At 41.1% G+C, this 27,795-nt stretch overlaps 3 protein-coding genes across 15 annotated transcripts in view; 1 reads left to right on the plus strand and 2 right to left on the minus strand.

Annotated features, from left to right (window-relative positions):
- Positions 1–6,292, minus strand: part of GABPA (GA binding protein transcription factor subunit alpha) — a 28,360-nt gene extending 22,068 nt beyond the window's left edge. Inside the window, exons 1-4 of one of the 7 annotated variants that reach the window (XM_075033888.1) lie at positions 4,940–5,629; positions 3,580–3,670; positions 2,335–2,435; positions 576–720 (exon numbers count right to left, since the gene is read on the minus strand). In XM_075033888.1, coding sequence (XP_074889989.1) covers positions 576–720; positions 2,335–2,411 — 222 coding nt within the window. In that variant the 5' untranslated portion in view covers positions 2,412–2,435; positions 3,580–3,670; positions 4,940–5,629. Of the gene's footprint in view, positions 1–575; positions 721–2,334; positions 2,436–3,579; positions 5,635–6,153 lie in introns of those variants that run through there. The other 6 variants (XM_075033887.1, XM_075033886.1, XM_075033889.1 and 3 more) reach the window with 6 other exon arrangements.
- Positions 5,445–11,140, plus strand: ATP5PF (ATP synthase peripheral stalk subunit F6). Of its 5 annotated transcripts, none has more exons than XM_075033898.1 (4): positions 5,445–5,622; positions 7,245–7,433; positions 8,703–8,827; positions 11,017–11,140. In XM_075033898.1, exons 2-4 carry the CDS (start codon positions 7,264–7,266, stop codon positions 11,043–11,045), a joined length of 324 nt encoding a protein of 107 aa, XP_074889999.1. In that variant the 5' UTR covers positions 5,445–5,622; positions 7,245–7,263; the 3' UTR covers positions 11,046–11,140. The 5 variants fall into 5 exon arrangements, with proteins under 5 accessions (XP_074889999.1, XP_074890002.1, XP_074889997.1 ...); XM_075033901.1 differs by lacking the exon at positions 5,445–5,622 and adding an exon at positions 6,440–6,461; XM_075033896.1 differs by lacking the exon at positions 5,445–5,622 and adding an exon at positions 6,540–6,697.
- A 463-nt stretch (positions 11,141–11,603) lies between these two features.
- JAM2 (junctional adhesion molecule 2) overlaps positions 11,604–27,795 on the minus strand; it is a 40,472-nt gene continuing 24,280 nt past the window's right edge. The window contains exons 2-10 of one of the 3 annotated variants that reach the window (XM_075033895.1): positions 27,510–27,575; positions 23,005–23,118; positions 21,627–21,779; positions 18,612–18,817; positions 17,053–17,155; positions 15,273–15,380; positions 14,445–14,460; positions 13,492–13,522; positions 11,604–12,346 (exon numbers count right to left, since the gene is read on the minus strand). In XM_075033895.1, coding sequence (XP_074889996.1) covers positions 12,314–12,346; positions 13,492–13,522; positions 14,445–14,460; positions 15,273–15,380; positions 17,053–17,155; positions 18,612–18,817; positions 21,627–21,779; positions 23,005–23,118; positions 27,510–27,575 — 830 coding nt within the window. In that variant the 3' untranslated portion in view covers positions 11,604–12,313. Of the gene's footprint in view, positions 12,347–13,013; positions 13,523–14,444; positions 14,461–15,272; positions 15,381–17,052; positions 17,156–18,611; positions 18,818–21,626; positions 21,780–23,004; positions 23,119–27,509; positions 27,576–27,795 lie in introns of those variants that run through there. The other 2 variants (XM_075033894.1, XM_075033893.1) reach the window with 2 other exon arrangements.

A 27,795-nucleotide genomic window follows, 5' to 3' on the forward strand; every position in this document is an offset into this window, starting at 1 on the left:
GTCTTTAAAGCAGTATTCGCCCTGTTATTTCGGGAGCAGCCACAGATGTCTGATTATAACTACAAATAAAACATGCAGCTAAACACAACATGAAACAGTTATACTGTCTAACATGAACATGGTGATGCCTGTAAAAATAGTGTGTGTGTGGGGATTTCTTGAGTAATGTTTTGCTATCTATGTACCTGAATAATATAAAAACTTTCTCACTTTATTCAGATTCAAAACAAGATTAGACTCACAGAAGTTCAGGCAGCAACAAATTATGTGGGGTACCTCAAGAGAAGATAGTATTGTCATTGCTCTTGTTCTTCTTTCTCTTGCAAGGTGGTAATTTTTTCCTTTCTTACCCTCACTCCAGGAACCCCAAAAGTATTTTGATTTTATTCACACTGACTTAGTGTGTACTTATTAAATGGTCTGATGATAATAATGAACCTGACAAAAAATTAAACTCTTAATTGTAATGAATATATCAAATGAAGTGTGAATTCCACAAACAATGGAAGAAATGGACGAAGTATGTAAATGCTTCTCCATTAAGCGGTTATATCTCTCATAGCTTTTCAATTTACCTGGATATCTTGGAGACAAATTTCATGTGCATCCAAGGAACACTGCAGTCTGGGTTCCAGCAACTTCTTAAGATTTCCAATTGGTTCATTGATGTCAATAGCTTGACTCACAAATTCTGCTGTGGTGTAGGTTTGCTCAACGATGCTTAAATACCAAATTAATACAACAAATCATTACCTACATGTTAATACAGTTGGTATAGAAAAGCTTAAAAAAAGTTAGAAGTAAACTACATAAAAGGTAATACTGACTTTGAAATCTTAATACCATGCAGAAAAACTCTTAGCTTGAGTAGACAGTGAATTACTACATTCAGTCCCATTGATTTTACAGTTGTGTAACTCTTCTTTTACCCTGTTGCCGTTAAAAAGCTAGGTTAAATACCAAGATAATTTTTAGATCACCATTTTCAAGAGATAAGGTCATGATTAGTACATTATACATTATTAGCTTGCATGTAGAGTAAACTAATTCTATTTGCCTTGCCTGGACTATACTTAAAAGATATTCAAGTTAAAAACAAACACAGAAACTTAACAGATAGGGAAAAAAAGGAGAAAACGTCCACTCTCATACAGAGTAATTGTCCATGTCTTTTCACCAGTCAGCACAAGGATAAGCTTAATGCACACAAGAGAAAACTAGAAGGAACTACAGCAACATGGAGCCTTGAAGGAAACATAAGTCACATGTCATGGTTGTCCTGCACTAAAATGACAGTATTGGCGAAGGCATTCAGAAACATCAATGTCATGGGACTCGTATCTTAACAACCTCAGACAGTTGGTCTCTCTTCAATTACACAGAAGGAAAGCAGAAAATATACAGACATAGTCAGTTTGTAAGTAGTAAAAATATACAAGGAGCTTAGAGAAGAAACTAGTAAGTGGTTTTGAATCAGTTCTCCAACAGGCTCTTAAAGAGCAGGTCACCTACCAGCCTCAGCTATTTCTATCCAACACATTAACTGCCTCTCTGTGCTTTCAAAAAAAGTTGTAAAAATTAGGAGGGAAGCATTAGGAAGGAAAAAAAAACAGGTTGAGGTAATTAAATCAAAGGGTATCAGACTTCAGTATCTATGGTTTCAATGGCCCTAACAACAATATAGTCAGTAGATAAAGAACATAATTTCTGCTCTGTTAAAAAGCAAATGACCCTGTATAATAACAAAGCAACGGACTGGAGAAACTGAAAGGTTCCTCTCAATTACAGAAGGATACACTGAAGCTGAAAGGTTTGCAGCATGTACATGTAGACATATTCCTACAGACATGAAAGTAGGGGAAGGGAACTACTAAGAACTAGCAAGAGATAAACAAAATGGTTTGGGATTTCAGCAGTTAAGATTGAAGAACATGATAGCACTATACTGGTGTCCCGCAGTGGCTACAGTTCCACTTGAAGAAAAGGACCATTTAATTAAATAAGAAACAGAAAAACTGAAGAGAGCACAAGCAAAACTAACTTCATATCCAGCAAGAAATTTGAAAAATTGTGGAAACAATCAACAGCAGGATTATGGAGATCATACCAAGCCAGTTACTTCTGCCAGTTTAAACTTACTTCTTTTGCCTAGCTAGAAAACATTTGTACTTATGTCATAACCATGGCCATCTCTGAAGCATTATGCAATACCCAATAATAAATCTGAATAACCAAACTTAGTATGTGCAGCCACAAATCTGGAACCAATTAAAGAAAACAAATAGATAAATGAATAGCAGCCTAAGGACCACAAAAAGCAAAGACAGTACTTACCTTTCTTCAGTACATTCCTGTTTCTCAGTTCCATCAATTTCTATTTCTATCAGCTCCTCTGCCTCTCTCTTAGTCATGGCTAAAATGTCTTAAGAACAGAGCTATGAACAGAAAAAAATTTTTTTTGTAAGTCACAGACCAACAAAACTAGATGATGGGTTGTGTCCTATCAAACATTTTTTAAACCAAATACCAGGATAGCTTTTTAAAGACAAGAATTCACTCAAAAAATAAAGCCAAAAGCTAATAGAGATTTCACAAAATAGATGACAATTGCTGTTCCTCAAACAAACATTCTAGGGGCAAATCCAGGACTATAAATGGACAAAGCCTGACTTTCTTGGAGGCATCCAAATTTACTGAATGTTTTTGTTATGGGCCAGCTACAGCTTTTAGCAGCTGGTTGCAAAGAACTTCTGAAAATTCTTTGAAAGTTATGTGTATTTTGCCATCTGGATTCAGCTACATGCTACCTTTCTAACAAAGCTGAAAGATGCTGCTTATAAATTTAAGTAGCATTTTACACAAAATGCTGCAACAGGAAGCCAGACAGAAGATCCATGATTTCCTCATAGGCAAATAAACTCAACAATAAAGTGTTTATTGACTGTCCCCTATTTCCACCCATCCCTCTCATGGGCGATCACTTGATGATATGTGCATAATGAATGCATCTTGTGAAGTCCCAAACTAATGCAGTATGTTAGCAATTAAAAGGAAACCTATTCTGTGACGATATTCTCATTGACACTGCAAATTTTCATGCCCTGTACAATATTGGAGTCTGTTGGAACTTAAGGGGAAAACAAAAAATTACGGGATTTGGTCTGTAAAGACATAGTTTGTATAATATTGTTTCACTAACCATGCTATACATCGTAAGTATGAAATAAATGCAGTAAAGAACTGGGCCAAATTATATTAACAGTTTACAATAAACACCACCAACTCCTCATAGGAAAAGGAGTAGGCAGTAGGTGCACAGAGGAAAAAAAATCACAGTAGAAAAAGCGAAACATGCTACTATTTAAATATCCACAATAGAAGAGAGTAGCAAGGTTTCCATCCTGGAGTCATTGTTTCCCAGGGCCTACTCTATCCGAAACCCAACTGTTAGTAAGAGAATTTATTAGAGACAAGTTAATAAGGGAACTTATTAAACTTTAAAACTTCTCAAAAAGAATAGAAACCAACTAAGTTGTACAGTTCTTACAGAAAACGTTTAAAGAAATTCAAACTATTCACCTTATTATCTCCTTCAAAAGCTATTATGTAAAATTAGTTCTGAAGAAATCAAGCGCTGCATGTGATATCAGTCTCTATGAAGCTACCAGGGCTAGACAGAAGATAAACAGCACCTCATTAATATCTCACCACTAGAAGCAAAACCAGAATCTGTTCTACTCATAGATCTGGCTCCATGAAAATCCCCTAACAGCCAGGATAGGGTCCACAGAACAGAGTCCTGGGACTCCAATTTCCCTATCACTTAATCTTGTACATCATCTTCATGATAAAATGGGGAAGAATGAAACACCACTTCTGAAGAATGCAGACAAGCTTAATTAAATATCTGAAAGAACTGACACCTGCATGGTTACAGGTGATCTGGTTGACTGTTAAAAGATTTTTCTAAATTTAAGGCTTGACTCCCTTACTGAAAACTCCCAAAGAAGCTAACTGGTACCATAAAAAGGGGGGAAATTCTTCCTATATTAGCAATCAGATTAAAAACCCAAACCAACAAGAGTAAATTACCATTTCTCTTTGTGAGGAAGGGAGTTTACCAATAAGGTCACAAAAGGGGTTAGGCTAGGATTTCTTTCCCTTGACGTATTCCCAAGTTATTTATTGAGAAAACTGTGCACACCTGCAGAAAGAACTCACCATCTCAAATATTTCTGGCAGAAAATATTCAATATTTGCAAATGCTAACTGATGCACAGTGAGTAAATAGTATAACAGCACAGTAACTGTATAGAATTAGGTAAGACATTTTGAAGTCCTTATGGATTAGACTCCAAAACTGTTCACTAACTCTTCAAGGGCAGTTTGCAGTTGCATCTTGCAGGCTCTGCTACATTTCTGGTGACCCTGGGAAGGTAGGAGAGGGGAGCACAGGCACAGACAGCAGGTACAGAATGAGGAAGAAAGATGGTTCCACTAAGCATAGATGCAAGAAAGGGAGATGACAGGTGGAAAGAGGAAGAATAACATTATGAAAACATGTAAAGTCATTAACAGTTGAGAGAAACCTAATGGGGAAAATTATTCAGTCTTTCCTATGCTAGAATAGAGAGACTCCTGATGACACAAACATTTCACACGAAGTCTAGCAAAATTTGTTGCTACAGGATGATGCAGAGATTGAACGCGTACATAGGTTCAGATGGGACTAAGCTTCCTGAGCCTTCCCTGAAGGCTACAGAGAAACAAGAGAACTCAAACAGCCTGGCTTGCTAGGAGGGTCAATGTGGTAGCAATACTACAACGGCAGCATTTGTTTGGAGAAACATAAAACTGTGCTTGGTTCATGGAAGGTACTGCCTACTGATTTCTGTTTGTTTTTATTTTTCCTTCAGCCTAAAAAGCTGTTAAGACTTACCTGTTATCCAAGAAGGAATCTGACCATAATGCCCAACACAGACCTCTGCTACCATACGAGAAGGCACCTGTCAACAGAGACTTTTTCTCCCCTGCCATGACAGCCCAGTGCTACTCCAGTAAGTACAGTTTGGCTTTTGCAGTCAGGGGAGAAGTCCCATTGTTCTATTAAGATCTATCTTTTCTTTCCCCCAGAACATAAGTAACAGGCCCATCATGATATGGGCACAAATGCTACTAGTAGAATTAGCGTTTGTTATCCTGCCAGGTAACTGTAAAGCAGCAGTAACTCCTGGAGCCCGTACACATTACCAGCTGGTACTGAAGCCCAATCACTGGAACTACCTGTGCTCCCGAGAAGCTCCGGTGTTCGTGGAGCATTTGGTACTATCCACCCCTATTATTATTCAAATTGTAAATACTAACACAAACTAGGTAACGAAACAAACAACCTATCTTTTACAGATCAGCTTTTACAAGTCACCAGCCAGGTCGGATTTAAGACAAAGACAGGGGACCACTAAACAGGGTGGAGTCATGCCGGCTTTCAAGTGTTTCCCTTCCGTATCAACAGTCAGAAAATAAATCCGAACTGGGAGAAGTGGCTGTGCAGCACGCACCCGGCCGAACACCAGGAAGCAAACTACGCAAGATGCCAAGTAGCCTCCTACGTTTTCAGCCAAAGTAAGTTTTTACAGGCGGACGTAAGTTTTTACGCCCCGGAGAGGACTCGCGGACCTGGCTCCGGGCTGCCTGACTCGCCCCCCGCCGCGACCGCAGGACCCGCGGCGGAACGCCTTCGCCCCCCTCCCGCCCCAGCCGCGCCGGCCGAGGGGCCCTTCCTCGCGCCCCGCCGCGGCCGCGGGCTCCATTTCCCGCTCCCGGGGCGGCCGGCGGCCCGACCCGGAGACGCCGAGGCCCCTCAGCGCGGCGCGCCCCAGCCCGCTCCTCCGGCGGGGGCGGACCGCCGCCGCCGCCGCCGCCACGGGCCCTCCCGCGGGCGGCGCCGCAGCCAGGCCGGCGGCCGGCGCAGACCCACGGCCGGGCGAGGCCGCTCCTCCCCGCAGGCCCCGGTTCTCCCCCCGCCACCCCGCCCGCTTCCCCCCTCCTCCTCCCCGCGGCGCCTCGTCGTTGTTTGAACCCGAAACGGAAATGAGACTCGCGGCGCCGGGGAGAAACGGAAACAAAACAGGGGCCGGGCCGCGCCGCGCTCACCCGCCGCCGTCCAGCCGCGCCGGCCCCGAGCGGAGCGGCCGCACGACACCTCCCGCCGGCCGCGGCCCTCGCAGCTCCAGCCGGTGCGGGTCCGGGTCCGGGTCCCGCCGCCGCCGCCCTGCGGAGGCCGTCGCGCGCTCGGGATTGGGCAGCGCGGCCCAGCGCGGGCCCGGCGGGGAGGGCGCGCCGACACCGCCACCCCCCGCGCGGGTGCGAGAACTACAGCTCCCGGCGGGCCCCGCGCGCCGCCTGTCATGCCCGACCGTTCCCCCCACCCGGACGCGTATCGCCTACTTCCGGCGGTGACGGTTGGTGGCGGGCTTTTTCCGTGCTCCCTCTTTCTCCCCCCGCGCCTGGCAGCCGAGGGGGGGGGCCCCTGTGGGGCGCGCGGCGGGGCCGCCCCGGGGACCCCGTGTGCGCGGCCGCGGGGGTCGGCGCTGTGGCGGCACCGGGCCGCGCGGACGGGGCGGCTTCCCGGCGTGCATTGCGCGGGGGGGGAGGCGGGGCGGACCCGGGGCGGCGGCGGCGGCGGCTCTCCCGCAAGGTGACCGGAGCTGGGCCGGGGCGGTCCCGCGGCGCCCCCGTGCCCTTCCTCTCGCGGACTCGGGGGGTGGCGGCTCCTTCTCCCTCCGTTTGCGCTTGGGGCATCCGGACCCTGGGGCTACCGGCGGCTCCCGGCCCCGCTGCCTGCCAGGGCTCCCGGGGCGGGTGAGGTGGAGACAGAGAGCGGGGGAGCGGTGGGGCCGGCGGGGGAGCGGTGGGGCCGGCGGCCGATGCTGCCGCTGGCTTCGGCTGGGTTACAATTGTTACTTTTTCTTTAAACAAGACAAAACCCGAGGTGCCCTGTCCGTCCCGGTGGCGGTGGGAGCAAAGTCGGTCGCAGTGCGGAATTGAAGGGTAGCGGCGGACTCGGTGGTGCGGGGCTCTTCGGGTTCGGCGGCTGCTTGAGTTTCCATCCCGGATTGCATGCTCGTTTAAAGCTCATCTCCGAACTAAATCTTTTTGCTTCTTTACGCATTTACGTTGCGGAAAGATCTAACTAGTTCTGTGTTTCTGGTTTGGCTTTTTTTTTTTTTTTTTTTTTTTTTTAGCTAAAACATCAGTGTCACGATGATTCTGCATCAGATTCTGCAGCTTTCTTCCATTTTTCGCTCTGCTGTTTCCACTCACTTGCGCAGAAACATAGGGCTTTCTGCTGTTGTCTTTAATAAGACAAAAGAACTCGATCCAGTTCAGAAGCTCTTCTTGGACAAGATCAGAGAATACAACACAAAGAGCAAGTAAGTAAAATAAGGTATTTTAAGGCTGATGGCAAAAGGGGGAAAAAATGTTGACTTTGACCAATGCTAAAATATGCTAGCTCTGTGGGTTGGACTCTAAATACTTACGGTATACTTTCCTGCAACACTTATTGATAGTGTCACAAGTGAGAAGGCTTGTTCTTGCATACCTGACAGAAAATGTCCATTTTTCTCCCCCTTAAAAAAAAAAAAAAAGTAGTAAAGCTGATGTCATTCTTTTGGGATAGTTAAGGCACTCAATTAAGGTTTTTTGCACACTATGTGAACACACCAGTATGTTAATATTTATCCATCTTTGTGCTCTGTAAATAGACCAAAAAAAAAAAACCAAACCAACCTTTTTTTGTCTGGGGAAAATGGCTAGTCTTCAGTCTTGTTTCCAGAAGCTGAATGGAAATAGCCTCCAAAAGCAATTGAGAATTAATGGAACTGTGAGGCTGATTCATTAACATCTTAAGTTAACAAGCAATTCATTCAAATGTAATCTTGGATTCTTGTAAGGTTTGAATGAACTACTTAAGAGGAAACTAAGACTATCATAATTCTGTGTAATTTATTTTTGGGAATTATTCTTGGGAAGGAAATAAGCCACTTCATAGTTTTCCTGCAGGGACAGGTGTGTTTCCATACCTACAAATTAGCCTGTGTAGGGAGGCATATTTTTGGTGGCTTTACCAATCATAAGTGATGTCTGTGTTGGTACAACTAAGCATTGGTAATCTAAAGAGTTATTATTTTAATTATTTTATATTTGTATCCCAAGAAATTCCTGTCCGAATCTATATGAATGCAAGGTGCCCTGTCTCTTGAGGGTTTTTTTGCTTGTTTAGTATTCAAAACACGTTCTCTTTGCAAGAACAGTTAAGCTTTACTAACCAAGATCATGAATTCAGAAATAGCAGAGGTACAAATCGTATTTTGTTAGGAAATCACACCTGGAACAAGTGAAACTAAGAGCCCTGAAAGCCTGGATGCTTCAGTGTAGTTTTGTCTCAAAAGGCTACCTCTGTAGCTTGGATTTTCATCATTGGTAGTAGAAAGACCGTACTTTACCCTGAGAACTTCCTTTATGTGTAAGGTAAGTAGGCCCTAAGGTGTGTCATGTCTCAACTTTTAGAAATATTTTAAATGGTTTGATTTAGTTGATTGTCAGAGAGGTTTTTAATTCATAAATGGCCATGAAAATGTAGAACTTCCACATGAAATTTCAGAACTCAACTGTTAATCAGAACTTTTAATGTTTTTTAGGCAAGCTGGAGGGCCTGTTGATGTAGGCCCTGAATTTCAGAAAGACATGAATGAATCCCTTGCTAGACTTCAACGAGCTTATGGTGAGGGAGATCTAACCAAGTTTCCAGAATTTAAATTTGAGGGTGAGTTAACAATCTTACTGAATTCATAATTGCAAGTAAAGACATGTTCACTGACCAGTTTTCTTAATTCCCATTTAGTTTTTATTTGGGCCATTAATATCATGTAAGATGCCCTCAGTGAATCTCCCTTACTTTTGCACAGTTCACATCTGATTCTGTCTGACTTTTTTTTTTTTTTTTTGCATTACTATTTGCCTTTTCCAGAAGAGATGTGGACTCACTTACACTGACGCTTAAAAAAACCAGCAGTCAGATCAGGCTATCCTAATTACCCTTCACAGACCCTAAAGAAATAGCCCAGGCCCTATCGTTATACTTTTTTCTCATCCCCCCAAAGAGGTCAGCAGACTCTAATTTGAAAACCAGTTGTCTTATGTAATCCAAACTGCAATTTGTATATTTTTGTAAGCTCACCTGGAAAGCCAGTGATTTCAGAAAATGAACACAGAACTTAACTTCGTTACTGATGATTATTTCATGACTAAATTATATTAAACGTTTTTCTTCAGTTATTTGGATATGACTTGTTTGTGTTAGCATGTTTTCATATTACCCAGATTGATTATGACAAGAAGAATGCTTGTGACGAATGGTTTATCAAGAATGCAAAGAAACTGCACAGACTCTGTCTGCCTTAAGACATAAAGGCAACTTAATTTTTTTTACATACAGGCTCATTTTTATAGTTCTTTGTTTCTTTTGCTTACTTGTGTAAGTACAGCTCAGTCTTCATTGCTTACAAGCAGTTTTAGCTAAAGTCTGATTTGTGGAGGTCAGCAGCTGGTGTCTTTCTCCTATGCTGTAAGCAGCTGGTGGCTGGGATTCAGCAATCTTGCAACCGTGCCAGTGTATTTGGTTTACGTGGCAATGTTGGGGGGGGGGCTGCAGGAGTGGCATCTATCAGGAGAGGCCAGGGGCTGCCCACACATTGGACAGAACCAGTTCCATCTGGCTCCAAAGTGGACCCACTGCAGGACACAGCTGAGCCAGTCGGCAATGCTGGTGGTGCCTCTGTGACAACGTATTTTAAAAAGGGTGAAAAACACTGTGTCTATTCTCAACCCTCCTGTGGAGGGAGGAAGGGAAAGAGTGAAAGAGAGCATGAGGCTTGGTGTGCATCTGGCAGCCAGCTAAGGTCAAGCCACCCTAGTCAGTGACTTCTGATTCTGATCAGACTAACTGGAAGGTCTAATTTAGACTAGGAGCACACCTAAAAATGTTCTGGGTCTTGGTGGTATTTCGGTTGGATTAAGGAAGAATTTGGTATCAGATTGTTACTGCTGCAAATAAAACAGAGCATCTGTAAAGTAGCATCTGTGGTGGTTCCCCCCCCCCCCCCCAGTTTAGGGATGTGGTTTCTTCATATTCAGTTTTATTTCTGTGTAATATGTGAAACAATGCATGTTTAGGATTTTTTTTCATAATGAAACAAAATATGTGTGACCATAGGAACAGAACAAAGGTGGGGGGAGACCATGTTTTTTTACCACTGTTGCCTATCCTTAAATTAATTTCAACAGGTTTTCAAAACTAAGTGTCTAGATGGGTAGAAGCTTAAATTTTTGTCCTACTGAAGGTTACTATAAGCTGAACCTTAGCTCTCAGACTCTTTGTAGCAAGGAAAACAGGCGTTAACAGCCCACCTGTCAAAAGCCCTAACCCTTCTCAGTTTGTACCTTTGACATCTGGAACTCCTTCCTCAGTGTTTGTATGTGGAGAACATCTGTTAAGTGGAGTTGAAATTGTGCAGTCCATTCTGTTAATCAGCTATAAGACACTAATCAAGAGGAAAGAAGAGCTTGGTTACTTGTTCTTATACCAGAGCTCTGTTGGAAGTAGTGTTGTGTCCAGTAATGTTCTGCTTGACCTCTTCACTTTCTCTGCTGGCTTTTCCCTACCCCAGGTGTTGCTGAAAGCTGTTTTGGCAGACTGTTACTCTCTTAGAGATGTTATGCATAATGTTTAAGGTGGAAAAGACTTGTCTCCAGTGTAGTTTATTCTTTGGTGCTCCCCACATACAATCATACCCCAATACAAACAAAGTGGTGTAGACTGCAATGTACAAGAGCTTGCTTTAGCCTTCCAACTTAATGTTTAGTTTTCTTTGAATAACAGATGAATTGTGGTGTTCAAGGCTGGAATAAAAAGATACTAATATGACTTTTCTCTCTCTCCCCTTCCTCCTTTAGAGCCCAACTTTGAGGAGACTCCAAAGTGATCTCTGGAGGTTGTACACCAGACAGCAGTGTACATCAGTGGAGGTGCTGAACATGGCATCAGTTGTAACTTAATAAATGCAGTGTTTCAGTTTGATTTCAGAAGCATCAATAAGTTCTTAACTGTATGGTAAGCATAGTTAGCTATGATCGTCAACTCTTTAAGTGACTGAGGCATCTGAGTAGTGTTTCTCAATGTTAATTGCAAAACTCCTTTGCCAAGCTACATTTTAGTGCTGAGAAGTTGTAACACTGATAATGATACACCAAGAAGGAACTACTTGTTTTTCTGAGTTTGTCACATGCAAAAAGCTTCTGTAAGAAAGAGAAAAAAAAATAAACAAAAAACCCCAAAACAAAACCATGAACTCTCAATCTGTAGCAAAGCCCTATAGTAGTGCTGGACCTGCACAGCCAAAAGCATAGGCACAAATATACTAATTTCACACTGCATAAGTGAACACGCAAGTGATGAAGTGTTACTCTTACAGAAACAACTGAAACCTGTTAATGAGGTTGTGAGATTTAAATTTCAGTAACTGAACTACTGACACAAACACTTCAGGTTCTGAGGAACTATTTATTTGTGACACTTCAACAGTTAGGGTCCAAATACTACAGCTTGAGTTGTACTGGCATGATTTTTCTTCAGAATGAAATTACATAGGCAGTCTACAGAAAGTGAGAGGGAGAGACTTGTGGAAGAGAAGCTGTAGGCATTTTATATTAGACAATAAAACACTGCATGAGCCCCAGTTACAGGAAGCTTTACTCTGTCAGGATGGTGAGTTTAAGTCTGCATGACTACTTATGCACTTATAGATGGCTTTAGCAAATCTAATATAATGCCAAGGTACTAAGTCAGAATTGCAGGAGAGTTTGCGTCCTTGACAATGGTGGAGACACAAATAGTAGAAGTAGTGGTAGCAAGGTCATCTATGAAAGTTATTTGACTAGATTGTTCCAAGCTGCAAGAGTGAATCCTGTATTGCTGCATGTATGCATGAACAAAATGAGAAGTCTTCACACAAGTTGACTTGTATATTCAATTTAGTTCTACCTTTAAGTTAAATTTTTGGGGGTTTTGTTTTTTTAAAAAGCAATCAATCAATCACAGACAGTTAGGTTAACTAGATCTAAACATTCGCAGTTTCTGTTTTCAGCATGTAGTACATGGAAACAATATTTACAGAGCAGAGGTCAAAAGATCCCTTTGATACTTTTGTATAACAAGTAGTCATTTGATGTCCCTCACAGAGGCTGAAATCTTCTAAATAACAAAGGACTTGGTATGCTTGAAATCCTAAATGAAGCAAACAGGGTTATATAAGTAATGGTTCAAAGATTTTAACCAGATTAATAAGTAGTGTACATTTCAGAAGAAACTAAGGCATGGAGATTGAAAACAAGCATGCCTGAAGCACTGTTAATTAATGTTTACTCTTTTCTGGACAGGGAAGTCTGCAGAATACATGCTACCCAGAATAGGAGTAATAACATTAAAAAATAGTAGTATCAAACAGCTCTGTTGAGCATCTGATTCGTAAGTGCATTAATATCGACAAACAGATAACACAGTTTTTCAAAGTTTGTTCCTTCCCACTCAGAGCAACCAGGTAGTTGCCCTCAGTAAGTTTCTCACATACGTACAAGGTGAAGGAATAACCTTATGCTATTTAGTATGTTCTGTTTTGATTAAAGAAATGGGTGGCATTCAGTGAACTTTTAAGGTTACTAATGTAGCCTTAAACTGTAGATAGTGAAATTAAGTTGCTGCTAGTTGAAGCTTTAGTTGGAGCTCCTATCTGAAAAGCTGGAGCAGTGTATGTGCAGTTAAAGCCCTTGAGCCCTCTCACTGAGGACGGGAGGAAAGTACTAGTTTAGCTTCCATACTTAGTCAAGCCTTTTGACCCACATTAATCTCAGAGGAGTTAAGGCCCAATCTTTCTCTCACTGCTGCCTTGGACTGTGTCTGACTTTGTTTCCTTGTTTAACTGCTATGTACAAGCAAGGCAGAGTGGAAGTCTTTACAAGAAATGGCATCATTAAGTAGACAGTATAGAGATGATATTGCCAAATAGTGTAAGAGTGTTGCCTCTTTAGTTTATCTGATAAGAGGAAAAATAATCATGAAAATGGCAAAGAAAAAGAATGAAAGAAGCTAATACAACAGAGAAGTGTAGAAAGAACTAGGTTAAAGGCAACCAGGTAAAAATTTGGTTAGTGTGGTAAAGAAAATACAAAATACGGAGCAAGGTACTGTAGTTGCATGGCACTTGAGACTGAGTAATATGAAGCTATAAATGCAAACAGAGATAAGGTATCTCCAGGTTTTGGTGGCATGTACGGTTTGGCAGGTGTGGGGGCTTGTGTGTGTGCAAAAACATCACAGCTCTAAGGAATTTTGAAGTCATAAAACTTAAACACTGCCGAGTGCAAAATACTTGCCTTTTCACTTGTAGATCGATAGTTGGTCTTTCTGTTAACAGAACAGGAAAGCAACATAGGTTAAATAGTGACTTTTCTGGTGTTAGTTTTAACCCTTTGACAACCTTATTTATGAATGCATTTTCAAGATTTCAAGCAATCCTTAGGGGTTTTTTGCCTCTTAGAAAAAAGTTACAATAACAAATCCTTTGAATGCTTTTAGATAGCTGTCATTATCTCATGAACCACTGTCAGATTACCTTCCCTAGCTTGTCTTTTCATGTCTTCCAGTTATGCTTTTTGTCTAGTTCATGGCCAGTATAAATCACACAGTATTTCAAAGTAATATTTGTATTTCTCTTTAGGACATTACTCTCTTCTTTTTTACCTGCTATTACCTGTAAGTGGTAAGATAAACTTCCAAAAGAAAAAAAAAATTGGAGGCCAGCCTCCAATGAAGCATACAATTTTAGCCTTGGGGAGCACTAAATTAGCTTGAGGAATTCTGACTTGCTATTAAGAAATTTAAGTCCATGAAATAAATCCATATCAAAGGAGTAGACCAGACACCCTCAGAAAGTTTCCAGCAGTCATATTTTTATAAAACATTTTCTGAAATAATCTGTAGACATGGATATGAGGACAGGTCACTTGGGTTCTAATCATCTTTTGTCTAGTTTGAAGAGGAGACAAATGTATGTCTGTAGCTGAGTTAGGGGTGTAAACCATAACTATATAAAAAGATACATCTCTGCACATCTATCACAGTAATAACACCTAATTCATTTTCTGAACAGCATGATGGTTCTAATAAGGGAACCAGCTGGTGTGTAGGATCAGGTTTATTTCAGTGTTCAAAAAAGCCACTACAAGAATCGTGTGGGAAAGGCCTTAAACAATCATCACAGTTACTAAATCAGAATTGTAAATGAAGTTTGCAGTGGTTTGTGTACTACTTGCATCAAGATACTTACTGGGAAGAGCTTTGCTCTGAAAAAGGGAAAAAAAAAAAAGAATTAGCACAAGAACAGTTTCCTTAGCTGATTTAAAGTTCTTTGAAATAGTTATTCATAGCTTATTCAGCTCTTCAGTTTCTAGAAGGAGTTTCCGAACTAAATGTTTCTTGCTGGTGTAGTGAATTTAAACAGAAAAAAGATTAGGTTGTTTTCAAGGGTAAATGAACTTCCAAGTGAACACAAACTCTAACAGCAGCTCCGTTAGCCTGTTACTTTCAGGCAGCAGACCTTCTCAGACCCCGACAAGCAGACCTTCTTGCTGTGCTGAACTCTACAAGGCACTAATGTAATCGCTACGGATAGGATTGCTTGGTGTCGAGCTTTTTGCAGCAATCCTTAAAAGCAAACTTTCTCCACGTGCACTTTCGCCACGACCCAGAAGAGGGAGCCAGTTAATTTAGTTTCCCCTTCATCAGAACTCAACCGCGCAGACCTTTTAGACTACAAGTGAACTTGCACGGCTTGTTTTTATGTTGCCTTTCTTTGCCATTCGCTCTCAAAACGAGAGCAGAGAGGCTCCAGGAGCCAGGGTTCGGCTTGCTGCTTTCCCTAGACTGCTGTTTGGTAGCCTCATGCAACTGCACAAACATCTCCATGTCATTCTTGAACTATCTTTTGTAGTAGAAGTTGGCAGAATAAAAATGTCTGCACAAAAAAATTTCTGTTGTAATGCTCTTTAGCTTTAGTACCATGGAGTTACAGCCTTCATGAAAAGGAGAACGTTACAGTCAGCAGAAGTACAGACATTTTTTTGACACAAGGAAGGAGTAATGTTATTTTACTTACTTGTAAAGTAGCCCTTTTTGTGGGCATAAAATACTCCAAGGCCACACAATGCCATTACCAGAGCCACAAATACTACAGCAGCAATGATACCGCTTACATTAAGGTCATCTGTAATTACAAAACACAAGTCCAATGTTGTAAGTAGTAAAAAGTTCCGTTGGCTGGATTTTTTCCCTAATTACTACAGGCACCTTTTGTATCTATAGGGGGTCTTTGGCCCAAGCTGCATAAGTTAATTAGTAACACTTAGATGTACATAAGCAGTCCAAAACCACTACTGTATCACAACCACATTAACAGGAGTGCTCAACACACTTCAGCTGCTTAGTTTGGGTCAAAAGTAAGGAAAGAATAAGAGGGATCAAGGGATACATACTCATACCTATCCCCAATAAGTATTATTCAAGTCCTATGTCTCTAAGGGAAAATATCTTGAAATCTTTACAAGTCTTAAAACAAGTGTTTTAATGTAGTTACTTTGCCTAAAATAACTGAAAGGGCTGATGGCAATGTCAGGTCCCAGTCCTGAAGAACTCTTTAGGTGAGTTATTTAAAATTCAATGCTTTTTTATTTTTTAACAGCAAGGCTTTTAAAATTCAACACAATAAAGGCCAATAAATATTTTAGCCCAGATGTCTAAAGTTAAACTCTACACTGGGCTACCAAAACATCTAGCCATTTTTACTTTGAAGGTGATGACCCATGCCCATTTCCTGATACAATCACCAAGAGCTGCAGACAATCATCCATTTTAGGAAAAACAAAAACATCAACAAGTGGAAACATTTTCATAGGTTTTTGTTATATGTCCAATTACTTGTTTGGTTCCTGACTTTAAGCATACATTAATACACGGTTGGGAATTTTACCCCCAAACCTATCAGGTTTTGTGCATTTGTTGACAGCAGTTTAGGACTTTGGTGAGTATTTCCACAACAGAGGTATTCTGTCTTGGTAGCTTGTGGAACACTTGCTCATAATCAACCAGGAATGCATTAAAAGCCGTGATACAGTGATTTTCAGCTAAGTTCTAAGAAAGCACCAGACAATTACTTTATGGAATACTTGGATATAAACTTCTGTGCAGTATTTGTTAGGATTTGTTACCATCTGCTTTCCTATCACATCTGCCAGAGCTAATTTTGTATTTTGCAAACATTCATACATTTTGGGTTGTTATTACAGACTGCCCCTCCAGCCTTTGCTAAATTCTTTATTAGCTAACCAACGTTACACTTCACCTACGCTGTGCAAGTAGAAAAGAAAAAGGCAGCAGGATATTTTTTTTTTTTGTGAGAAACACTGACTTCTTCAGTGTTACTCTGGCAGGTATAAATGAGTCATTCAGTTAAATTTCTGATCCGTTACATTAAGATCTCACATGAATGCATCTCAAAAGGGAGGCTTTTCATAAAAAAAAATAACCCAGTGGATTGGCGCATTATCCTGTACACCTTCCATAAAAGCATTCTGAAATATTAAGGCTCTCATATGGATAATGCTGTTCTGTGAAGTTCAGTGTTTAGCAACCTAAAGGCTGGCTACTGCAATAATTTTAAAGTACTAAACTAGCTGCTTTTCTGTCAAATGCAGTGAGACATGTTTGACGTGTAAGAAAGGAATGCTTTAAGTAGCCACAGCAATTACATATAATGAACTCATTATTATTATTATTATTCCTCCCCCACAATGCCATAATCAAACAAAAAGATATAATTCAATCTGGTCTCAGCTTCTATTGCAAGACTGTTTTCCGCACCTATTTTCTTTGACACTTACCAACTTGCATTCGCTTCACTGAGCATTTCTGAGATAATCCAATCCCATTGGAGGCTTCACAGAAATACTCTCCAGTGTCATTCTTTGTAACTGTGTTAAACAGCTGTTAAGAAAGAGTCCAAAACCATTATCAGAATACAAAAAAAATCAGAATTTCCTGTACGATAAACATTTTGACATGTCAATAGGGTTTTTTTGGTTGGTTGGTTTTTTAAACAAAAAAAAAACCAAACCTGAAAGCAAGTTAGAAATTCTGGCCCAGTTGAACCTCATAATTCAGCTCCCTAGTCACATTCCCTGGTCCTTAACTCCAACTTCTGGTCTAAGAGGGTCTATTAGATGGACATTTTAAACTAGAAGTAGTGTATCTACAAGGAGATTCTTTTTCAGTGTATCAGTAATTTCCAATAAAATGCATTTTCTTAGACATGTTCTAATTTCAGAATCCCTGAAATCAGAACATTTTGTTCATTTTACCAAAAAATCAACAACAAAAACAATGAAAAACACCCCCATGTACTACTAAAAATATTTCCCACAGAAAGTTTGTGGGTTTCCCTCCCTGCACACAGAAATGGCACTTTCTCTCTTCTTCCAATGGAGAAATGCTAAACTGCACTATTTATCTAATGCTATTACTGTAAAAATTAAAATGAGGAAGCAAGAGATGGACAGAGACTGACCTCATGTCAATTTCAGTGTTTCTCTGTATTTTTATCATTAGACTTGTTAACTTTTTTCCCTTTAATATATCCCATACTTAAAGATTTTCAGAAGTGATTAGTAATTTTGAGTAGTCCACCTAATTTCCACAGTGCTGAAAGATCCACAGCACCTCTGAATGCTTAGTCACATTTCAGTTTTCACATTTGATCATGCACAAGAGTAGGGTGTTCCTATAACAACTCTTTACTTCTGAAATATCTCATTTGACAATGCATCGTAAGTAGTACGTATCAATTTTTTTAGAAGGATCAGCTAATGGGGGAGGGATGAGAAAGAGACAGCCACTTCTGAGGGAGAAAAAAGAGCCCACAAAACAAACTACAACTAAAACAAAAAAACAGTAAGCTTACTTACAGCCCCAACTCATTTCCACTAACTTCACAAGTACTGGACTGGAACTTGTAAATGCTACTGGATTGCACAGATTCTCAACTGCCCTTAGTGCTACACTCCCACTTAAGTGTGTGAAGTCACTATTTCAGATTTTAAGGCACTATCAAATATAACTCTGTTGATATACTGAGAGATCATTCTCACCTGGTACTAGTTAGCTAACTGACAAGGTGAAATTTGTCATGTATTTTCTAGATGCTGCTCACTTATCATTACTGCATCCTTGCAACTCACCCAATTTTTATCACTCAATGTCTATGGCTTGTCATCGGTCTCAGGCAGAAACCACCTTCTACGTTTAGCACATACTTCAGCATGACATTGATCTCCAACAAAGACCTTGTGCATTTCTGGATTAAGACCCCTGTGCATCATTGTACTAAACAGTAAATTTCATCTTCTTCATAGCTGGTTATGACAGAGTTGGTGATTACACTTACCAGAGTGCCAGACTTTTTATTCATGGTGTAAGTTATGTTTGCTGCTCTAGCACTGCCTGTTCCTGTCTTTTCCAGTAAGGCAACACCGTTCTTGTACCACTGGTACTCAGACGGAGGAGACCCCTCAGTCTCCTTACAGCTCAGTTCCACTACTGTTCCGGTCATTGCAGAGCTGGGTACCTCGCACACCGGCGTAGTTGGAGCAACTGGACAATGAAATTGCACTTGTTACATGGTCTTACCAGTATTGTCTATATGACAACAGTTTGACAGTCACTAGCGAGGAGGGGAGCACTTGTGTACATGCTTAGAAATTACCACGTTAATGAAATGAGGTGCTGGAGAAGAGGTTGAAGGCAGAGTCCTGCTACTGGAGAGCACAGTAAAATTTGTGAGTTGTTAAAAACGTAAGAGGCTTGCTCCCAGCCTCCCCCACCACATGCTGTCTCATCCTGTCTCCAGTCTATACAGTCTCATCCAACCTCAGAGTTTGTTTCACCTCATTTCTTGTATGGGGCCTTTTGTTCACAGACAGAGGAGTGGTAACTCAGGGAATCTGTAGTCCAGCAATTCCCCCCTTCCCTGTCCCAGTATTTAAAAACAGAAGTGAGGAAGAGGAAGAAGATTTTTTGGTATTAAAATAAGTCAACTGGTTTTTGAAAAATGATTGTCAGAAAGAGTTACTAAGACTGGCCACCACTGTGTAAATCCCAGGTTGAGGACTGTCCTGGGTTTGGCTGGGATAGAGTTAATTTTCACAAGAAGCTGGGAGGGGACACAACCAGGATAGCTGACCTGAATTAGCCAAGGTGATATTCGATACCATATGATGTCATGGTCAGTATATAACCTGGGGGGGTGGGTGAGGAGGACTGTCTCCGGAACAGGCTGGGCATCAGGTTCCAGGTGGTAAGCAATTGCACTGTGCATCACTCGCTTTGTATATTCTTTTATTAGTATTATTGTTATTATTATTTCTTCTCTCCTTGTGTTGTCCTATTAAACTGTCCTTATCTCAGCGCATGAGTTTTTTTACCTTTTTCTCCCGATTCTCCTCCCCATCCCACCAAGGTGGGGAGGAGAAATAAGTGAGTGGCTGCATGGTGCTTAGTTGCTGGCTGGGCCTAAACTAGACAGGACCAAAAACAATTGGCTACTTAATTTCAGTTTACATTAAAAACAAACATTCCCACACACAGATGCAGGTGACCTGATCATTCCTTCTGCCATGAAGATGAATGTCTCTTTTCTGATTTTTATTAATGTGAACAGAAAAGGAACTGATTTATTTTTTTTTTGGTACCTTGAAGCTATGTAGAAAAAAACTAAGGGTGAAGAGGCACGCATGGAACATTAAAAACACAACTGACACCCTAACAAATATTCATAGTTTTTTCTTGGCTGATTTTATAATAAAAAGCAAAAATAAAGAAAACCAAGTTAAATACTAATTAATTCACATTAACTTTCAAAAATATTTGTGAGCAACTGTCATGGTTTAACCCCAGCTGGCAGCTAAGCACCACACAGCTGCTCACTTGCTCCCCTGCAGCAGGATGGGGGAGAGAATCAGGAGGGTAAAAGCGAGAAAACTCGTGGGCTGAGATAAAGACAGTTCAACAGGTAAAGCAAAAGCCACGCACAGAAGCAAAGCAAAACAAGGAATTCATTCACCACTTCCCATCGGCAGGCAGGTGTTCAGCCATCTCCAGGAAAGCAGGGCTCCATCACGTGTAACAGTTACTTGGGAAGACAAAACACCATCACTCCGAATGTCCCCCCTTCCTTTTTCTTCCCCCAGCTTTATATGCTGAGCATGACACCGTATGGTATGGAATATCCCTGTCCCAGCTGTGTCCCCTCCCAACTCCTTGTGCAGCCCCAGCCTACTCACTGGTAGGGTGGGGTGAACAGCAGAAAAGGCCTTGACTGTGTAAGCACTGCTCAGCAATAATGAAAACATCCCTGTGTTATCAACACTGTTTTCAGCACAAATCCAGAACATAGCCCCATGCTAGCTACTATGAAGAAAAGTAACTATCCCAGCCAAAACCAGCACAGCAACACACACACACACATGCCTTCTCCTTTAGGCTCTAAGATTTCAACTTTAAATTCAGAAGCCACATTTCAAAGAGGAAAGCTGTTGAGAGAGTGGAAGAAAGAAAGAAAAAGTGGCATTACCTCATTGTTGGAGCTAATCAGAAGTTCATAAATTTATCATCCTTTATGAAGAACTTTGAGACTTTATTTATAATTTTAAAAGATCAATTATTTTTTTATAGAAAAAAACAATACAGAAACTAAAAAAAGAAAATATTTTCTTTTCTCCCTTTACGGAGAAAAGAAGAAAACTACCAACCTCTACCACTCATCCACTTGGAAAAACATGAGGAACAATGTAAGAAGAGTGTGCTCAGTATTCACTTTTCCCTACTTTCCCCAACTGGGAAAGAAACCACACAAAAAACCACAAAGAACAACCACCCCCGCAAGCCAACACTATCTCTCCTGTAAATGAAGTCCACAGATTGCTAGCTCACTGGCTGGCATTGCGCAGATACTGCAGCAGTTTCTCCTTCCAAAAACAGGAGGACACTGTAGCATACTGGAATGAACTGCTGCTTAGGAATATTTGATAAGTGTTGACAGATGCTGACTTTCCAGTGCCAAACACCATGATCAGCTTATGCAGACTCTCAGACACTGAGTGACTTCGGTTTTAGAAATGGAAATTTCACTATCACATAAATCAGCAATACTTGCTAAGTTTTGAGAACTGAAACCCACATTTATATCAACAAAACCCTAGTTATATTCCCTTCTAATGCAAGTGTGCATTTTGCAAAGCTCTTTTGTGAAGTATGTTGTAGAATGTGCATATGCGTGTTTATAAACCCAGCCCAAAGAAGACCTAAAACCCCAGCAATCACACACCATATGGACAGCCCTACCTTCAACATCCCTTGCCATCATTCAATTTCTTTACAGAAGCCCAAGTAATAAAGTTTGTACCCAATACAGTGAGAGTAATAGTAGCCTCTCCCAGGCGTTGCCCCTCTTCACTCTTTGCACTGATTTCACAGCGGTAGGTTCCAGAATCCTTTCTAGTCACATTTCTAATACGGATTCCTGTATTCAGCATCTCTGCTCGGCCTCGAAGATCACCTTTAAGGGGGAACAGACAGAGAGGTTTCTGCTCTTTGCTTAGAGCAAATGTCTACGTCTCATTGGCTTGTTCTGAAAGCACGTACAATTTATGAACTATTGCTCATTTGTTCAGCATTAGTTATATATCACCAAAGAGCAGTGTGTAAACCCCCTCCCAAGACAGTAAGAACCTTCCACAACTTGTCCATTTAGTCCAAAAAAAAAAAAAAAAAAATCAGTTCAAAAACCCTACATCTTTCATACATTTTCTAGTTGGAAGATGGAATGCTTTTTTTTCTGCAGATATTTCAAGAAAACATGTATAGCAGTAGTCAGGTGACAAAAAAGACATCATTTTCCACTAGAGGGATAGCAATCACTAACTTAATTACCTTGCAGAAAGAATTTTGAGTGAGACCACAGCAAAGTATTTGACATTTTAACTTGGCAAGAAATACTTGATGGATTTTGCAAAGATATGGCCATCAGGCTTCTTACAATCAGGGGTTTTTTCATTTTACAGCTTGTTATGAAATTAAAGTTACATGCACATGCAGAACCACAAGTTCCAGTGTTTCTCTAAATTAAACATATGCAGAAAAGCCCAAGGTCATGAACAAGACCAGCACATCTTGCAAGCGCTACAAACTAACAAAATCGCTGTGCTTTTATTTTATTTCTCAGCCTTCATTTATTGTGTACAAGGTACCAAAGACCCATATTTACTTCAACACATAAAGCTGAGGTAAGTCCTTTTCAGAACATATAAACAGAAATGCCACTTCTGAAAAGAATACAAATAATTTAAAATATACAGCTGCACTTATATTTTATGTATATAAAAATTGCTGCATTATTCATACCTCCAGGTCTACAGAAGGCTTCCGAAACATCTTTGTAGGATAGGAGTGCAGAGCTTAGAGTAGTTTGGGGAAAGTTATATTTGAATGTAATTTCATTTTTGAAAAACGTGAAGGAAAGTGCAGTGCCATTTTTCTTAGTCTTGAGTTTTATTATATTTAACTTCATTAAAAAGGTAACTAATCATTGACAATTTTATTAAGAAATGCTTTTTTGTCCCCTTGGGGAAGACTTCTTTTCCTCAAAAGGACAGCTGTTCAGTATGAATAGTCAACAGCATTCTCTTTCAGTCATTTTCCTAATGTTATTCCCCCCAAAAGAGTTGATATCTATGCTAGAGAGTGACATGTTAAACCATCAATCTAAGTTTGTAGTACTGTACCTGTAAATTCACCATTGTAGTACACAAATGAGACTCCTTGAGACTGGATTTTCTTCCATTCTATTCTTAAGCTCATCCCTTTTGAAAATTTGTGCTTGCAACTAAGAATAGCCTCTGGGGGGGGGAGAACAAGAAAGAGAAAATTAGAGACTTTAGCATTGTGTTTGGTACACATTCAGGCTCCATGAAATTAATATTCCCCCTTCATAAGAACTTGAGCAGTGAGCAAGGGCCAGATCTACTTCTCAAAGTGATGTCATCAGACCTTCTCCAGATTTACATAAATACAATGGGGAAACAGAAACTAGTAATTTTCCCATACTTCAGTGGCCTTTGGATCAAACTTCAGGTGTTGGGGACTAGATATTCCCATGTTGGATGGGCACAGATTCTGTATTACTACCCTCATTTTAGGTTTAAATATTCTCATCAGTGAGCAGACCACTATTAAAAAAGGACTCTGACCCTGTTCTCAACAATATTTTGTGAATTACCATTCTGAATTCAGTATCAGTAGTTTAACTGTTTAAATGTGTAACTTAATGCAGATGGAAAACATATCAGTAAGATGGTTAAATATTCTCCTACGTAACTTATGTATTTAGTTACAATTTCACATTAGTTATTGTTAGGGTATGTGGAAGGTGACAGTCTGCTTCATTAAGGTTTTCCAAGCAAGGACCTTTTCAATGCAAAAGTGGTAACAAGTAAAGGGTGCAGTAACAAACAAAAACACAGAGACATAAACATGACAGACAGGGACTAACAGAGACGATAACAAAGACCATCAGTCTCCAAACACACTAATCGGACTGTGGTGTGGGCAACTGGGGCGAGTGAGAGACTCTGCATCAGTAGCTGGAGGGGCCACAGATGTTGGGAGTGTGTGTTGGTGAGTCTCACAGCACGTATGCCTGGAGTGCTAGCTTGAGTAAACTTAGGGCCACCAACTGGGGGTGTAGGCACCCCTGGGCTTGTGGTGCTGGCTTCTGGAAGTGGGGGTGTGTGGTGTGTGTGCAGCATTTGTATCTTCCCTAAACCTGGTGTGCCTGGAGGTGTAATTCACTAGCAAACTTCAAGCTGGGTGAGCTGATGAGTAGGGCAGGGGTAGAAGATGGGGAAAGGGGTTGTTCTGGTACTCAGGGGATCCAAGAACACGTTTGTGAATCTATAGAGTGTTGTGTGAGGTCTTTCACCACTGAACTTCAATCTCCACCAGCCAGAGAAGAGGAAGGAAGCTCAGCTGTCTATACTTCATGCTTTATGTGAGCCTAGGCAGCATTATACGTGACTGCTGTTGAAGGCAGCACCTTGTCTGTGGCGGTCTGTGTAGCTGGCAGTGCCAGTGTCACGAGCGTGAGTATGTGTGGGTGTGCACACACACGCGTGCATCCCTGAGACACACATGCAGCCTTGCTACTGGTTGAACCTGCAAACGGGAAAGCAGCAGCTGTGTCCATCGGCCTGGGACAAAGACCCCCAGGTCTCCCGGCACATTGGGCTGGGCTCCAGTGGCCAGGAAGAAGGAACCCCCAGGCCTCTGGAGCTGCTGGCAGCAGAGGCTGCTCATAACATCCCTTGGCAGTTACCTCTTATTTCTCCTGAGTTCTTGAGAAAAGAAAGTTCATACAATTGTTCACCTTTCTGTTTGTCCACTCAAGTTTCCCTGACTTATGTATAGTGGGCTTCACCAACCAAATTTCACAGAGAGGCTGAGATTTCAAGTTACTGATTATTGCTAAAGTTGCCATAACTGGGTAGGAAACAAACCAAAATTAGTGCTCCTAATGAGGAACAGGTCATACTGGGAGCTCAACTGTTCTTTTTTCCTCCCTCACAGGAGGACATCAGCATACACCATCACTAATATGTAGCTTGAATCATAGTAATTGTGATCTGTGGTCAAGCTTATAGTTATTATGGGGGAACTAAAGAGGGAGAGAAGACATTACAAACTGTATAGGTGCATTATTGGGAAAAACTCAGTGTTTCAGTAGTTCCATTGTGCATGGAACAGCATGCTGAATTTTTTTTTTTATTTTTTATTTTTTTTTTTTTTTTTCCCCCAGTACATAACTCTTAAGTCAAGGTATTAATAAGAACTGTTGGGAGACAACATCAGAGGAAAGAATCCAACCACACATCTGACTGGCTCCAAATCTATTAATGAAATAAAATTCAGTATTTCCCAGAAATTTCTGTAAAAGAAACAAATACAATATTGGTCTTGCCACCTTTAGGCTGCTTATCTTCCAATATAGGCCAGAGTATTGAGGATCAAAAGCCTTTACAGTTTTGGCAATGCCTATCTAGCTTTCAGGAGACAAACATCCACCGCTAAACATACAGTCAATCTGCATTTACCAGCAGGCTTGCTTCCAGTCTCAGCAAACACAGCTGAAGGGCAATTAAGAGCTAATGACAAATCTACCCACTCACCCTTTAGAGTCTGATTTCCCAGGTCTGTTCTGCAGGGAAACAAAAAGCTTTCAAGGGGCCATACTGGTAGCCTTGGTGATCTCTCATAGGTGAAAAAATGTCCAGACTTGAAAGAAAAATTGAGGCAGGAGGGCACTCTTTGCCAGAAACATGTTACGTACACACTGGCCTCTTCGAAAAACATGCTGTGCCTTCAGGAAGCCCGAGGTTCCTGACTTCAGGTTGAGTGGATGGGTGGAGACTTCCTGAATCTTAAGATTTGCTAAAGTTTCCTTTCCATTTTGTTTTTGTATCTTTATAACAAAGAAAACCCATCATTCAAGCTCAACTTGCTTTTGCTACTGACCTTGTGACAGCTGGCTGGTCTCATGAGCTGGTCTATATTAGTTGACATAGAGACAGCTCAGCTGAAGTGTTCTCAGCTGAACAAGTTACCTCTGTCTTGAATGAGCTGCCCCTTTCTTGCATGCCACATTTTTTCATTTCAGAAAAAGCTAGCATCAATGCCCTCCCACTAATCTTATTTGGAAAAAGGGAACAGAATGGAAGAAAGCGAGTGCATGCAGATACACATAAAACCCTCCTTAGTTATAGTTCCCCTCTCCTGCTTTTTCCCATACTAATGGAGTCAGTGAGAGGTATTTTCCAGAACAGGTCTACTTGACTTGCATTAAAGTAGGCCCACAGGATGCTGTGCATCAGCACGGGCTCTGCGAGGCCTGGAAGAACCTTCTGGGATCTTGGAGAAGTCTGGGCAATGTTTAATTTGGATTTACATCTGGTCTGGAAGCTATCATTTGGTTATAGAATCATAGAATACCTCAAGTTGGAAGGGACCCATAAGGATCATCGAGTCTAACTCCCTGCTCCTCGCAGGACTACCTAAAACTAAACCATATGACTAAAAGCGTTGTCCAGATGCTCCTTGAACTCTGACAGGCTTGGTGCCATGACCACTTCCCTGGGGAGCCTGTTCCAGTGACTGACCACGCTTCTCTACAGTAACAGGAGTTGGAGGAGAAAAGAAAAATGCATTTCAGATCAGCTGCATTCAGCTGAAGAGCTACATCTATCAGCCCCTGCCATTTGTTTAGTGCTGCTACAAAAAAAGAACTCACCATGGTGTCTGAGCTATGTTAAACTGATCTCACTCTATCATAAACAGATAACAAAAAAACAAAAATGCAAGCCATATATCATATAACAAGACAGAACCTAATCAAGCTTTAATATGACCTGAAGAGCTTCCCTCTCCTCTTGCCTGTCCTGAGCTCTAAATGTATTAAGAGTTTCTTCCCCCAAAATTACAAGAATACTTGACAGGAGCCCAGCTAACAGCTTTAGAGACCTCCAAAATATTTTATTATTACCTCAAAACAGATGAATAAAACCTAAAGTTCAGCAAACAGTTCTTTCAGTTCCCAAATTCCCATCTCTCTCCATTCCAACCAAACGCAACAAACAAACAAAACCTGCCACGTATCTCATATACACACTACTAGGATCCCTTTCTCATCTACCCAGCAAACATCAGGTTTTTCTCCCTGCCTCCTTAACTTCTCTAGCAAATTATTGGAAGTCATTTGTCATTTTACATATGACATATACATATATAAACAGCCATTATCGTTACTGACAATTAAAAATAGCCATTAAATTATAGTTACTGACAACTAGCTGACTTACAGTTGTTCGCTCTCTAGTCCCTCACTTCTCTGTCTTGTAAGTTAATTAATGCTTCTCCTTTCTATCAGTTCCCATCATTTTGGGTCCAAGAAAACCAGGCAGAAATTACAGAGTGAGCTACCAGGACTGACAAAGAAGTCAGAGAATCACAGAATAGGTGAGGTTGAAGTGGACCTCTGGGGAGCATCTAGTCCAAGCCCACATCAACTAAGAGCAAATGGGGACAAGACCAAGATTACACAAAGACTCAATGGAGAGAGTAGAAGCAGGACCCTTCAGGAAAGAGGAGGACAATCTTAACAGCTGCACAGCTTCTGCATACATAGTTTGCATGTATTGTGTATATATTAAAAACAATCACAGCAATGCGCATACAGTACCCTTAAACTCCTCTGCTTTTACGTTTTTGTTATCCGTTTCAATGGAAATTCCAGACGCTCTACGATCTGCAAGGGGACAGAAAAAAAAAAGACAATTCAGCAATAAACACTTGTAATTCCATATGTGCTTCACAGCTACAAGCAACATTTTCAAGACCTCCTTACACTGGACAGATTAGATATTGTCTGCTAGACAGAGCACGCATGGTACTAATAGCTAGACCAGGGCTGGCCATGTAGGTGGCCTTGAACAATTCATCTTTTCCTCCCCATGCCCTGGCACCTG

Source organism: Buteo buteo, chromosome 8 (genome assembly GCF_964188355.1).
Source record: "Buteo buteo chromosome 8, bButBut1.hap1.1, whole genome shotgun sequence".
NCBI classification, from domain to species: Eukaryota; Metazoa; Chordata; class Aves; order Accipitriformes; family Accipitridae; genus Buteo; species Buteo buteo.